Source organism: Corvus kubaryi, unplaced genomic scaffold (genome assembly GCF_017639235.1).
Source record: "Corvus kubaryi isolate FWS band 111438036 unplaced genomic scaffold, C.kubaryi_AGA036_p1.0 37396, whole genome shotgun sequence".
Taxonomy (NCBI): domain Eukaryota; kingdom Metazoa; phylum Chordata; class Aves; order Passeriformes; family Corvidae; genus Corvus; species Corvus kubaryi.
In genome coordinates, this window is record NW_024581135.1 from 19,816,778 (window position 1) to 19,832,153 (window position 15,376).

Genomic DNA, 15,376 nt, shown 5'->3' on the forward strand with positions numbered 1-15,376 from the left:
AATCCTCATTAGAATAAAACTGCTGTAAAATAAATACTGGAGAATTATGGTAATGAATTATGATTGATTGCATTATACAATTAAGGTATATTGTGAAACAATAGGAAGATCCCTTCAAAATATTAAGTAGTTGTTGCTCACTCTCTGTGAATGACAAAGTGGCTTTAATTCTTCAGCTCCTGCTGGTAAAAGACTTGATAAATAGATCAAGCTCACTATCAATTAGTGTCACAATGATCTTTAGCATTAATGAAGTGAAGCTGCTAGGATTGAAGCAATTTATTTGTAGTTCCACGACAGCATCTTAAGCTAACACACACTACACACACTACTGTTGTCTAATACTGGGCATGAGAACCAGTACATGGAACACACAGTTCTTTGCAGCACTGGCTGATACAAGCTCTCCTTGTGACGAAGCTATCTTGGTGCTGAAGAATTCTGATACGCTTAGCAGGATAGAAATCCAATATAAGATAAGCTGGTTTCAGAAAATAGGTCACTAATGTAAGGTTGTAGTTATTTTCTTCCAAAGTTTATCCTACCTCTGTCTTAGATTTCTTTTTCCTCGTCTGTCCACAAAGCATATCAAACTTTCTGAGTAAGACTGCAGTGAAGAGCCTGGTTTTGGTGTACGGGTCATCATTCTGTTGCAGCATTTCATCCATCCATTTTAGCACTAACACATGCATTTTGTTTGCCCTGTTAAATTGCTACTGAAGGAGGCAGAGAAAACCTTCTCAGGTACTGATTTTTCACACATGGGGAGTATACCTGGAAGTCACAGTTTATAACTGAATGGCTCATGAGATTATAAGCTTCATTTTAGTGCTGAGTTCAGAGCCTGAGGTGAAACTGATGTGTTAGCTGTTAGTCATTTGTAACTGCTTTAGTGCATTTTGCTTGTTGGAGTTCTATTTAAATAGCTTATATAAATAGCATTTGTGCAATAGGAATGCCGCTGATCAGAACCTATTGTTTGAGTTCTTAACAGGCTTTCAGATATTTGGATTTGGTCTTGGAAAATAATTTCTGCTTAATAATGTTTAATTAATTTAATAATCATGGTAACTGACTAGGTACATAATTTTATTCAGCATTTGGTCCTTGGAGTTGAAGATATGGAAACAATTAATTAGCAGTCAAATAAATGAAATGTGTTATAGCTCCATGTGAATGATCAGGGGCTTTATTTTCAGTGGTACTCAAAACTTCAATAGAAGTTTTTGTTGATTTCTGTTTTAGTAGCAAGGTACTCTTTACCTCACAGGGTAAGATGACTGTCAAAAATACTTGGTTTACCATGTGCAGGAAGTGATGTTTTGCAATAATTTGATTCTCAGCAAAGCATTCAGTCTTTCATCACTGAATATAATTTTCTGTGTTAGCCCCAGTTAGTTTCTTAAATACACCGTGCCTACCAGAAAACCTTGGAAGTGTCATTTTCCATTAATAATACATTTTGCTAATTTTGTGAAAATAAAAGAAAAACATATTTTTTGCATATTGGCAAGAAGTGCAGATTTGCTACGCTAGTCATCTCTGAATTATGCAGTCTGCATATGCTTTGACCATTTTTTTGCATAACTTTCAATGTCAGTAGTGATGTTAGGAGATTTACGTTGAACCTTAGTAAAACAGTCTTGAAGTTTTTTGAGAAAATCCTTTCTCACAGAAGATTGTATCCAGATTTGACAGAGAAGTAGAAATCCCCCAAATAAAAAAGTTCCTACAGTTTTAATAAAAATCTTTGTCAGGCTAGAGGAATCAGCCATAAACACAGTCCCCTCTGAGGGGTGGTATAGGTTGTATTTTGTTCTTGATACATTCTAATTTGGTTGTTTTACCTGTGTGCTAAAAATGCCAGCTAAAGCAGATACTTTCTTTTGGAGATATCAGAGAAAAGAAAGAATGAAAGTTATTATGATGGTGTCTTGGGTAAAAGATGCAGACTGTTCAAATTCATTAGTTTAACTTCATCAACCAAGTTGCTTTTTAGTTTTCTTAAGTTTTGTGAATTACTGTTTACAAATCTTTTCATCCTACTTAGATTTCAGCTGTTGTGCATATTCAATTAAAGAAATTCCACTATGGAGACCAGAATAAAGCATATTCTATCTGTAAAATCCTATGGAAATGAGTGGGATTGGGTAATTCTAACAGAAAGAGATTTGATTGTGAATATAATACCATTGACATTAGCAAAAATTAGATAGAAGAATCAAAGCACCAAGAAACTTTCTGAAGTATTAAGGAATATTTACAGTAAAAAAGATGGAGTGACTAGACTTTACCCTCACCTTTAAGACCTTCCTACTCTAGAAAATCCCAGTGGCTGCTTGTTCTGTTCTTGATTCTGCAGTAGATTGAGGCAGTGTTTAATTTATCTTATCGTGAGTGACCCCATTCTGTGCATGTTAAGCAGATCTCTTTAAGACCAGTACTACACTGCTTGCAAGAACCATTCATCTAGCAAATAGCTTGAGATGAAGCAGCCTGGTATGACTGTTGTATTCATATGCAGATGACATGGAGCCATGGGTCTGTGGTAAAAGGGCAGCAACTTCAGAATTAACTTCTGGGAAGCAGAAGAAATCTGACTTTCATGGGAGATGCAGTTATTAAGGATCCAAGATGCAATGTTAACTAGACCCCATGAAAGATGGAAGTTCATCAAGAGTGCTGTGGCACTTACTTGGGAGTCACAGGATGAGGTGCTAAGTAGTTCTGGAGTAAAATAACTTTGTCACTCAGCAGTGAAGTCAGCAGTGCCTCCTGATCTGACACAGTCCTGCTGAAAAGACTAAAAATGCACAACCAATTAGAAGAATGCGGGGGAGCTGGTCAGAGGCCAAGCTGTACTTTACCTTTGCCTTCATTCATCCTGGATCTGTCAATGAAACTGGTTGATCAGGATGATGTATTCACCCCCTGCCCTGAGTAGTTTGATTTATATGGACAATACAAAAATGATCAAACACTATTGGACTAAGGCTATGTTGTTCTCATAAATATAAGGGTCCAATAAGAGTTTACTTACAAACATTTGTAATGCAACACATTATGATGCAATGAATCTAAATGAAAACATGTACTGGATTGTCTGGACTAGGCACATGCATCTTTCCTACCATACATGTTCCAGGGTACTAATGGAGAGTTTTCTGGTTTAGATTCAAAGACTTGGTCCAAGAATTTGAGTTAAGGTTATGATCTTACAAGTGCCTTCAGTTCAGAACTGATTTAGGAGTGGTGGTGTGAAATTTTTACCATTTGACTAGAGTGTTCAGAAATCGAGTTCTTTGTTCTCTTTATTTCTAGAGAAATAGGTGACATTTACATTTCTGTGCCATGTTGTTAGTAGCCAGTTTTGGGGTCAGTTTGTTGTAGTTGATACTAGGAATGTGGTTGTGATTCATACTGTAATGAACTGGAAGCATAGACAAGACAAGGGAGCAAATAATCCCAATGCTTTCATCAGAGCTACTGTCCAGACACAATCCATTGCCACTGGTTATCACTCAGTTCTGGCCCTGTGGCTAATACTGCAAGTCTAAAAGCTTAGAGTATCTAGTCCATCCATACAAAGGAAGCAAAAGAACATAAAATAACAAAGATACTCCTGAATTTAAAGGACTTTACGTAGACAATGAGAATGTATGTAAGCACAAATAATAAAAACTTTAAGAAGTTTAAGTTAGAATATGTGGAAAGGGAGAACATGTTTCCCACTTATGTCCTCTCTGTTTCCAATTTTGAGCACTCAGAGTTGATTTCATGGTTTATATATTCAAGTGAGACTTGTTCTATGAATTGAATTTAGCTGGAGCCTTCTCAGGGATCTACCTTTCATCTATAGATAACAGCAGTTCTATTCTTGGTTGTCTTGTTTTGTCCCTTATGTTTGCTTAGTGAAAATATGTGATCAGCTGAAGTATAGGCCTTTTTTTTTTTGTAAGTTGTATAGCATCAATAACAGCTTTTGAACATATTTTTATCCTTCTCCTTCATCTTCTTCCATCACTTCCATCTTTTTATCCCAAAAAGAACTATCCACAGCACATTCTGCAGTCCCTCTTTCTGAGTCCAACTGACAGCAGTTACAGGATGGTATCTTGATAGATTTTTTTTTTTGGTATGCTTCATTTCAAGATATTGACATCCTCTTTGTTTTAGCCTAGTCAGTGAGAAACAGCAGGACGAGAATAGCAGAGGAAGCTGTTCCGACTATTGATTTTCTTGTGCCTTTTGTTGGTTCATTACTTCCTTTAACAATTGCTTCTGAGGTAGCTGTCTGTGTGTGACCACTACTAGCCAGCAGAATAGGGTCTGTCATGGTGAGGTGAGGCCGTAGCTGATAATGTCAACTCTACCTTCTGAATTCTTCTATCAAGGAGTTGTCATTTAGTGTGGAACCAACAGTGAGTTCCCTACAAATAGTGAAATACCTTACTTTTGAATATGTCATTCTTACTTTTCCACAGTATTTGTAAATGCCAGAAGTGCACAACCCAGCTGTTGCATGAGAGAGACAAGAGGGCTAAGGCAAATGGAACATTGCAAAAAGGAGCTATGTCCATGAATTATTTGTATGGAAAGAGTATTTTCACTACTTTCACTAGTATTGGCTGGTATTGCTATCATGTCCCTACCAGCTGTAAGAGAATTCAAAACTGCCTAGTACTGTGTATCATGATGGTTAGAAAGCACCAGGCTGAAGTGAGGCTCTTACTAATTCTAAAATCTCTACAGATGGTGCATCTTGCTGTAAGCTAGAAGAGGGTATATGTTGGAATGAAGAATGCAGTCACTGTTGTGAGCGAGGTGGTAGTGAAAATAGAACAATGATTGTAAAGCTATTTCTCTGGCTTATGAGTCGCTTTTGTTCCTATAATTTTTCAGAAAGAGAGCTGTGATAATAGATTTGTGAGAAAAAGTTGCTGATTTTATTCCAGATGTAATTATTTCATTAACAAAATCTGCATGTTCTCTATAAAGTTTTGATTTTTTTGTGTTGTTTTCACAACCTAGGTGAATATCACAGTAGAACTTCTGGGACACCACACATTTTTCCAGATGGCTTTTCTGAGGCTGTTTAGAGCCATGGAATACAATCAAAAGACTGTGGTTCACAGATGGAAAATTGATTTGTGCACTGTCTGTAACCTATACTTCTTTTATGATATCTTATGTCTTACATGAGACACATAATACATGTAGCCTCTTTATCATGAGGATACTGCTAAGGGATGATAACATGCAGTCATTGATTCTAATGTTGATCTTAGAGAGAAATATTTTCTTTAAAGGTAGAAAAACGTTGCATGCACATTTGTCTGACTGCCATTTAAGTTAGTCTGTCATGCCTGGTCTGATTTAATTTGTTCTGATGGTACAGGTTTACAAAATAGAAGAAGTCAGGTGTTATGAGAGAATCATGAAATTTACTTTGATGGGGAATATCTCTTTTCATGAATAAAAGAAAGAAACAGTGTCAGTGTCTGAAGCCTGTTAATAAATATATGTCTTATCTTATTGTTTGTCTTGGTTGGTCAGCTTTTTCAAGATTTATTTTAAGTTACTATCTCTGCTTAAAAGAAAAAAATCATGGTATTTGTCCGTATTCAAGCCTCAGAGCAGCTTGAGTAGACTCCATCAGGTTGTCCTTACTTGTGCTTTCATTCTGTCTTTTCCCAAGTATGCAAAACAGGTTAGAGTGCTAGGGGCTTGTTGATGCCATGTAGTCATGCCTCACATTGCGTAAACACGTGCAGTCCCAAATAGCTTTGTGTAATAAGTTCCCTATCCAGTAGAGTTAATTGCCAAAGTGTAATTTTTCAACATCTGGTGTGGGCTATTTTGCTTGCCTTCAAGGAACAAATTTAACCACTGAGAAGTTTTCTCCAACTGATGGCAGAAATACTTTTAATTGGTAAGTCCCTAGTATGTTGAGGCTTCCTCTGGGGAGAATGTTGCTAAGTTTTTTACAGCTAGAAGCCACTCTTGGTACATCATTTCAAAACCCAGAGATGTGTGAGGCCTGATGTGAGGGGAGTAAAAGGAGAAATTTCTTCCTAAATAAATTTCAGCTGCAGTATTTTAGTGTTAAGATCTTCTGAATGTGTCATTGTTGCAGAAGTGGCTGTGTTCATACACAACTTTTCACTGTATTAAAAAAAAGTGAATGGAAGCCTTTGTTAAAACAAGGGTGTTTTATTTTCTGAAGCTCAACAAATCAGGAAATAGAAAAAGAAAAGCACAAACTTACTTTACAACTTCAGCCTTTCCCCATAATGTTTACATTTTGTGGTGGCTTCAGGTTTTTTAAATCCAGATTTTACATTATTGAAGATAATAGCAGATACTGGTTTTTTTGCTTTTTTGTACTGTAAAACACTGACTTCTGTTGTAGGAATGCAATAATATCATAGAGGCAAAAGGTGCTTTCACTGATGACAGGTGTAGAACCTTACTTAGACAGGTATTGCTTTAGTTCAAGAAGAGACTGTTTTGGTTTAAACAGAAGAGGTTTGTGGTACATATTTCACATCTCTGATTCCATGTAATGCATATGCTATCTGTAGGTGCTGTCGTGTTATCACAATGCATAAGAATGCTCACTAAAATTTTTCTTTGGTCCTCCATCATGACTCCATCTGTAAAAATTGTGCATTAGACTTTATTTTGCCAGCACTGTCTTCTGGTATAAAGAAATGTTAATGTGTTTTGAAAATTTGGATATACCATTTTAAGGGTTTTGTTATTCAGAACAAGAGCAGGAAATGACATTTGATTTTTTTTTTCGAAGGAAAAAACTTATTTATCCACAACAGCTGCTTGGAGGGACACATCATAATATTATGTTGCTACAAAGAGTGCCATGCCTCATCTTCTGGCAAATCTGTGTGATAGGGTACTTGTTTTAGTGACAGAGAACTAAATATTAGTCTGTCTCTGTTTACCTTGTAAGGTTGTATCAAAGCTATTCCAGTCTATTCTCCTCTGTTTCTTTGCACATGAATGTCTGAAGCATTTCACCTAAAGCATTAAAACCATGTGTTCAATACATTGTTGTGTTGGGGTTTTTTTGTGAGGTGCAACTGTTCCCTTGTTTGGATTCTCCACCACCCCCCCCGCAAGCAAACCTTGTTCTTAAGGTTGGTTTATCAGGAGCTCCATATCTGTGGCTGCTGTTTCAGTGTGTGCAGTACTACAGTCTGTTCACTGATTTCAGAGAAGTCTTTCACCTGACCTGCTTCTCTGATGACGTACTAAGTATGTGTGTTCAGAATGCTGTGCTTTATTTGCAGCGTATTGGATCAAATATTGAGAAGCTGTCCTAATAACTTACATTATACTTACATTATTATAACAGACAAATGATATTGATTCTAGCTTTTTTTTTTTTTTTTAAACTCACTCCCTTTTTTTTTTCCTTCTTTTTTTTTTTTTTGGCCTTCTTTTGATGAAGAGACCAAAGCAATTTAATACATTATTTGGCACCAGCTTTGGTGCAAATACAGTTTTACCAAGGAGGGAAATAGAGGTTTTCTCTATTCAGTTGTCACTGATGCTAGAAATGGTGAAGAGGTAAGACAGCAAGTTTTAAAAATTATTTCAGGCAGATTTGCAGATATCAGGTATGCTTAGAAAGAAGTGGCTCAAACCTTAAAGTTTTAAGTGTATGTTTGAGGTGCTTGTTGATCCCTCTCCAAAAATTTTGAATGTTGCCTTCAGTTCCTTTTGTCACAGTCACACTCTTATGATTGGATACACTTGGACTTTACATCTCCTGGTTAAGCATACAGATAGCTAATATACCTACTGACAGCCACCAAATGGGCAAACAATTTTCTTTCTTAGGGAAACCATCAACCAGTGAGCTTCCCTAATGGTGATTAATATAGGAAGGTTAAGTTAATCCCATCTTAAACTTCATCTTTCCTGTCTACAATTCTAGTTCAGGGACAAGACATATCTTCTCAATACTTGAAATGAAATCCTAAAATGGTATTGTCATTTTCCTAATCACCAGAACTTACCATGTATATAATCCCAGGGTGGGAAGGAGCCCTTTGCATAGGCTGCAGTGATCCATTTGCAGCAGGATACACTCAGGAGTGTTTGGGGAAACAAGTCCCCTGACCTGGAGATCTTCTGGAGGTGTTCAGCCAGTGTAACAGACCATAACAAACTCTGACTGGCACACAGAGAGAGAGACAAGTGCAATTGTTGAGAAACATCTCAACAGTGATGGATCACCCCAGTGATGTACCTGTTGCCTATTTTCAAGTTGACTTGTATTTTATGATACCAGCCAGTCCAGTCTTAACTTTTGTTACTTATATGTAGCCCTGTTGTATATATGTCAAATATAATGAGGCTATACCTACTGAATGCCTGTCTGGCAATCTCCAGGGAGAATTACACAAATTTATGTAAAAACCCTGACATGGCTCTTTAAAGCATCAGAAATAGGGCCTCATTTCATGAGCTGTGTTAATTCAGTTGTGTAAAATGTCCAATAGAAGAGTGTGCGGTAGAGGGAGGAGTATATTTTGTCAGAACTTGTTAAAATGTGCTTAGAATGGTGCTGCATATGGGCAAATAATGCACTAAAGTAAGGAAAGAGAAGTGGTCTCCAGAGTTTTCTTTCCATTCTTTTCATTGAGTGATCTTACTTTTTTGTTTGTTTTCATTTGTGATTCTATCTGTATTTCTTCTTAAATTAGGACAATATTTGATTTCTTTATCATAAGATGCCTTCTCTAGAAGAGTTACTTAGGGCTTCCCACTGTATGTATGTCTGCTTTATTTTCCAGGAAGCCATTGTATGGATTGTTTCAATATAATTCCAGTATGATTGGACTAGAATCATTAGCCGATCCCTCAGATACCTGGGAAATTATAGAGACTATTGGGAAAGGCACTTACGGTAAAGTCTATAAGGTTGCTAATAAGAAAGATGGAAGCTTGGCAGCAGTAAAGATTCTGGATCCGGTCAGTGTAAGTAAAAAATATTAAATTGTAACTTCAATGTTAATTTAAAAGAATTCTCAGAGTTGAAATGTAAATCAAATGTGTAAGATACTGAGGAAATCCAGAAGGGAACAATTTTACAGAATGCATTAACAGAAGGAGTTTAGTACCAGCAACTGAACCACACAAAATTTCATCATCTTATTTGAGGACAGCATTTGCCTTGTTTCTATTTTAGATCTGTGTAATTCTTTTGCTACAAATTTAGTTATCTTTGCTTGGAGCATGCAAATTATGAGAAGGCACAGAGGCATTCCTTATAGGGCCTACTGTAGCAGGGAAAATACAAGATGCTGTTAACCATAATGTTCTTGTTCTGTTCTGTGTACTCCCTAAAAGAATTACTTTTCCCATCATAGAAACACTGTGATCTTTATGATATTTTAGAGTTACCTTTTATAAGCAGGTAATAGTATGAGGCAGTAGTTGAGATAGAAAGAGAAGAGCACATCCCAGGTCCTCAGAGGTAGTTCTGTGCCAGATCTGGTTTTAGTGAGTATTAAATGCCTAGCTTCCCATGAGAACCAAGGCCTTAGTTTTCAATAGAAGATTTAACTGGCAGCTGTTCAGGTTCGATCAAGCTGGAGTTTGATCATGACAGCTGGGCTAAAATATTTACTAAAAAATGTTATATTTCTGTCATCAGCCACTACTGAAATTCATGGTGGTTTTCTCTTGTATAAATCTGAGGAAGGCCCAAGCTTAAATTTTCTAATAGTCAAGTCTGTGCAGAAATAAAGAAAGTTTCAGTGCTTAAGCACTGAGTCGTGGCCTGTATGCTGGTATGAACAGTATTTTGTAATTGTCACAGAATTCTTCCATTAATAAATACCTACTAACCTTTTCTTATTTCATGGGTGGTTGTTTTGTCTCTCTTTCATTATTTCTGGTGTATGTCTTTCATTAGAAGAATGTATTTGGTTTTATTGATGGCCTGTTTGAGGTTTTGTGAAATTGTTCTCTGTTTAGTCCTATCTGATGACCATAGAAAAAAGAATAAATCAAGGGTTCATGTATTTACCTTTAGCTCACATGTTAAAAACATGCTTGATTTAAAACACATTAGAAGTCATACATGTGTAAATTTCTTAGACAACTGAGCAGAGTTAAGTATAATTTTTAATTTACTTGTTGAGTATATTATGCACTGAAAGAATTCTTGAAGAACAGCTGCTTGATTTACAGCCTTAACTTTTTTGTATGTAAGAAAAGCACAAGTGGTGCAATTCTGTGTGCATTAAATGTCCTGTATAGTGTACTTCAAGCTGCATTAAAGTAAAACTATTTAAAAGTACAAAGTAATTAAAAAATAGTTCTTTTTATCCATGAGAATTTGTTCTTGCTTTATTGGGAGTCACTGTCTTTATATCTTCTGTATGTTTGTGTTTTTTATTTAGGATGTAGATGAAGAAATTGAAGCTGAATATAATATTTTGCAGTTTCTTCCCAATCATCCTAATGTTGTTAGATTTTATGGGATGTTTTACAAAGCAGATCAATATGTGGGAGGACAGCTCTGGCTAGTACTTGAGGTAAAAACGTTTTGACAATATTATGTCTTACCTTTGCAAATGTGGTTGGGTTTTTGTTTGTTATTGCTAAAGGAGTCACAGTCTTTCATGATTTTCTGATAGATGATGTGTGGTAGCCTACTGTTGAAAATCACATCCAAACTTAAAATTTTGTTTACTAGGGAATGGTCTTGCATTTAATTTCTGTTTGAATTGCTACATTCTGCCTCTAAAATTAGCAAATCCTTTTGGTTTTTTCTTGTTAGAGGAAGCATTAGATAAGACCTTTATCTAAACTTTTGAGGAACTTGGGCATTTGAGGGGAATGCAAACAATGATGAAATAGTGGCATGGAGGGTAGTTAACAAATAAGCTGCCTACTGCAAAAGTGAACAGAGAAAGAGTAATGGGAAAGTGTTTTATGGTAATTTTAAACTAGGAGCTAGTTGTTGTTGGAAATCTAGCAACAGAAATGCCTTCTATTAACTCTTTGTGTTCAGTGGCAATCAGTATTCTTACAATGTCAAATGTATTTTGGTGGTCTTGTTTCCAGTTAAGTGACTGCCAAAGGTGGTTGTGAAATGAGGATTTCATTCTAGGCTTCATTGATGCCGACCTCTGCACAGGCAGTTACTGCTCTGATGAGCAGTAACAAACCATTCCAACCTTTCGTTCTTTCACAACTAGACTGGTAGAAGCTAGGATTCACTTTTTAATTATTGTTCTAGAAATTCCACTCCCTGTCCTTGAATGATGACTAGAATCAGAATAAGGAATCTTTATTTCCGCTACAAGTTGTGGAATCCCAACAAACCATCTAACTTTTATCTACTGGAGCAGTATGTAGCTTGAATGAGAACTTTTGAATATGTTTTCCTTTTAAATTTCAGTAAAGATTAAAAAGAGACCTTAGTATTTTTGATTTGGCGTTGGGTTTTTTGTATGCATGCTGGCTTTGTGTTGAGTATGGGCTTGGTTTCCTATGTGTTTTCTTTTTTAATAAAAGAGTCTTGTCTCTAAAGATCCACCAAGTGCCAAATGACAAAATTTTATAGAGCAAAATATTTAATAAAATTGAATGTAGAATTTGAGCAAGTTGTATGTGTGCATAAACTTTATAAATTAAGTATGTGCATTTCAAGTGGTTTTTGGTGCACATAATCCAAAGTTTGGAAGAAATTTGATGTTATTAAAATGGTATTTTCCTTACATGGAAAAATTTACCAGACAAGCCAAACTATTCCTTGCCTTGGAATTTACAGCAGATTTATGTATGCATAGCAGTGACTCATGTTATTATAAATTAATGACACATTTTCAGTAAAAGGGAATATACAAAGTATTGAGACTTTGATCCCTGAGTCTTTGATGAAATACATTCATTTGATGTGTGACTTCCAAAATTTGTAATAAAAAGGTGGATTTTTTTTTCCTTTAGGCACAATTTTGCCTTGTTTACTCACAAGCAGGACCTTACTTTGATAAATGCTTGTAATGAGGAAGGTGGCAAAAGTGGACACTTTAAGTGTTTTTATGATGATGGAAGTCTTGGACAACTGTAAAGCAAACTTCTCTACTTTTCCATTCAAATATGCATCTCTCCACCTTTTAAAGTATTAACATTAGGTATAAAGTGGTAATGAAGTTTTCAAATTCATTTTGTTCTAGCTCTTTGCTGGAGTGTCAAGAATAGTGCCACAGACAGCTGCAGTAGTGTTTGTGGGATTTATTTTTGTGTCAGTCATTCATTTAACATATCCTACCAGCCAGCTGTCAGTCTGTGTTATTTTTCAGTCGCAACCAGCTTGGGGTTTTTTTGAAGTTAGGGCATACTCTTATATATTTTATTTGCAGGCTAGAGATAAGTTTAATATAGCCTGTCTAAACAGAACATTTAATGCAATGAAAGCAATAAGAAGAAAACTTTGACTTAATGACTTCTCAGCAAATGGTTAACCATGGGAAAAAAAACATGCACTTTCATGTAAATACATACAAGGGTTGATATTGACCTGAATGCTTCCACAAATTAGTTAAAGATAAGAAAAAAATTCCCTACTAATGAACTAAAAAATAAAGTCAAATTCCTGCAGAGCTAATCAATGTTTTAAGTGATGAAGTTTTGCTTCAAGGTCCTTGCCATGAACTAAAACTTCTAGTCTAGTGAAATTTTTTTGATGCAAGGGGAATTAGTAGCAAGTTAAGGAAAGTATTAGCATATAACAGAAATCAGTGGTTGAACTGATGCACAGGTCATATAAGCTGTTTGATAGATGCAGATCTTGAGAGTTTGTATAACTTTGTACTGTTCTTCTGATTTATGCTGCAGTTTTTTAAACTGATAATGTAAATGAACTTGTGTTGAAATGCATGTGATTCTCTGGCAGAAACGTTGGTAAGAGTGCTGGCCACAAAGGCATAGAGGAGAAAATTCAGTGAAAGAAAAGCAGTCAGTTCTCCCATCTTTTTTTTTTTTGGTCAAACAATTATGAATATCAAGGTAATAAAAGGAAAGAGAGAGGAGAAAGGATAGATAACAGTGCCTGCTGAGAATGGCATGGACAGTAAACTAAAGGTGTGGATGAGAACATATTTACTAAGATTCTAATTTTACTTTGTCTCCTTCTCTTTTGATATTTGGCAGCCCATTAGTAGAAAATGCTCGGAAGAAGGTTCTTTTCTGGATTAGAATGTTTCTCTGTTGTTGACAGCACATGGCATCAAATCTTAGTATAAAATATGGCTGCTGTCTATTTTATATTGCCTGCCATCAGGAGCACTGATGGAGTGAAAGTTTAAAATGACTAATTTGTTGCTTCCCAGTTATCAAGAGCATCAATCTTTGCTGTCTGGCCTTTGCACAAAAGGATTTTTTCAAAAAGACAATGCATGTGCTGTTGTGAAAATACTCAAATAATGTAAATTGGATTTATAAATCCTCTTTTAACACTGAAATACCGTCCTGTTTCTAATATTTTTTTTAGTTGCATTTTATAAATTACACTTTATAATTTTCAGTTTTTGCTTACCTCCCCACACTCAGGCTGCTGTGATTTATTATTAACATCACTAATAAAAGGAGTTATTTTTTTCCCAGACTTGTGTTGTAGTACAGTTTTGCATGGTAGGTGTTTATAGCCTAAACAAGTATAGTGAGTAACTGAGGACTTGTCTTGCTTTTTTTTCCCTCCTCACAATTCCCCCGTTTCCAGCTGTGCAATGGAGGTTCTGTCACAGAGCTTGTCAAAGGCCTGCTGAAGTGTGGCCAAAGGTTGGATGAAGCTATAATCTCATACATCTTATATGGTGCTCTCTTGGTAAGGATGTTCATTGGGCTTGTAATGACAGCAGAGGGTGCAATTTACTTATCACATACATGCATTTTCCATTTATAAAGTATGGTAATGTTAACAATATTACATGGGCTATTATAGCAGCAGGGGTTGTATAAAGGCATGTAATCCAGTGGACAGGTGTTTCTGTAGAGTATGTACAGATTTTCTTCATTACATTCCCTAATAGTAGGGTAATTGTTTTTAAATAAGGGAGTAAACTTATTTTTGTTACTGCTGGTATATAGGGCCTTCAGCATTTACACAATAACCGGATCATTCATCGTGATGTGAAAGGCAACAACATTCTCCTGACAACAGAAGGTGGAGTCAAGCTCGTTGACTTTGGTAATGACCACTTCCCCTTTGTTTTCTTGATACATGCAGTTTAGCCAAAGGCGTCTGTTTACTTTCCCCTGGGAAGGCAGAATGTCACAGCGAGAGACGTTTTCAGAAGCATACTCAGAACTATTTTAAGAAGGAAAAATGCAAAAGGAAACCGATTACAGCAGGAATAAAAATCTGGCTAAAAATCAGTAAGAGAGCTTTAACTTTCAAAAGCTCAAACATAATTTAATAATTTTTAAAAGTTCTAAAGGTAACGTTTTATTTACAAAGTTCTTTTGCATTTCAGAAGAAATGTCAGTTTCAGGAGTTGTCCTCCTAATTTAAATTTAGATATTCTATCTTTTGCATATGAAAAGGAAACATTGTTTCTGTAATGGCTTTTGATAGCCTTAAGCATGTTTTTTCCTCTCTGAGCAGAAGGTAAAATAGTCCCTTGGGTCCAAAACCAACATCCATTTAATTTGTGATTATTGCTCTTAGATTTGAGCATTGCCAGTCTGGGAGCATCATAAGAAACAAGAAGGAGAGAGGGAGGGAGGGTGATAGAAAGGGACTTGGCAATAGATTTAAAGTCAGTTCAATTTTATTCCCTTTGAGCACGCACATAGAAAAATAAATAAATGCTTTAGTCCCTCAGATATGTATGCAAGGGAGTGGACAATTTTATTAAAGGTAACAGAAGCAGATTATTGGTAGTATGATTTATTAATGAAACCATATAATGCATAAGGTAATCACCATTGAAAATAGTGTTGTGTGAATAATATGTTTGTTTAGCAGTGCATGAAGGTAAAGAAAAATGTTCACAAAATGAGAGTAGGGTAAAATGGTATGTAAAAAAATTCTGCAAATAATAATATTCTTAAAAAATCCTAAAATATTAAATTTATGCAGTGAAAAGAAAATTGTGTACTGATGATGGCACGGTATTACAAATTTAACGCACATATATAGTGGAGATGCTAAAGTAAGCTGGCACACCGGAGATGCATTAGTATTTTCTAGGGACAGAAATTCATTATTTTGAATTGTAAAGGCAGCAATTAAAATAGTGCTAGGAGAAACATATTACCTGAAGCAAAATTTGGAGTGAGTCCCTGACCTAGTACAAGAGAGGAAGATCCCTTCACATTTGGGGGGATTTTG

At 35.8% G+C, this 15,376-nt stretch overlaps 1 protein-coding gene across 18 annotated transcripts in view; it reads left to right on the top strand.

Moving 5' to 3' along the window:
• The window catches only part of MYO3B (myosin IIIB), a 248,831-nt gene that overhangs the window by 18,637 nt on the left and 214,818 nt on the right, over positions 1 to 15,376 (top strand). For 16 of the 18 annotated variants that reach the window (XR_006018294.1, XM_042041627.1, XM_042041615.1 and 13 more), the window contains 4 exons: positions 8,823 to 9,006; positions 10,437 to 10,571; positions 13,763 to 13,867; positions 14,131 to 14,230. The exons of 1 other annotated variant lie outside the window; for it this stretch is intronic. Coding sequence is in view for 16 of the 17 variants with exons in the window: in XM_042041615.1 (XP_041897549.1) it covers positions 8,823 to 9,006; positions 10,437 to 10,571; positions 13,763 to 13,867; positions 14,131 to 14,230 (524 nt within the window). In the remaining variant the exon portion in view is untranslated. The remainder of the gene's footprint in view (positions 1 to 8,822; positions 9,007 to 10,436; positions 10,572 to 13,762; positions 13,868 to 14,130; positions 14,231 to 15,376) is intronic. One more of the 18 variants, XM_042041623.1, reaches the window with a different exon arrangement.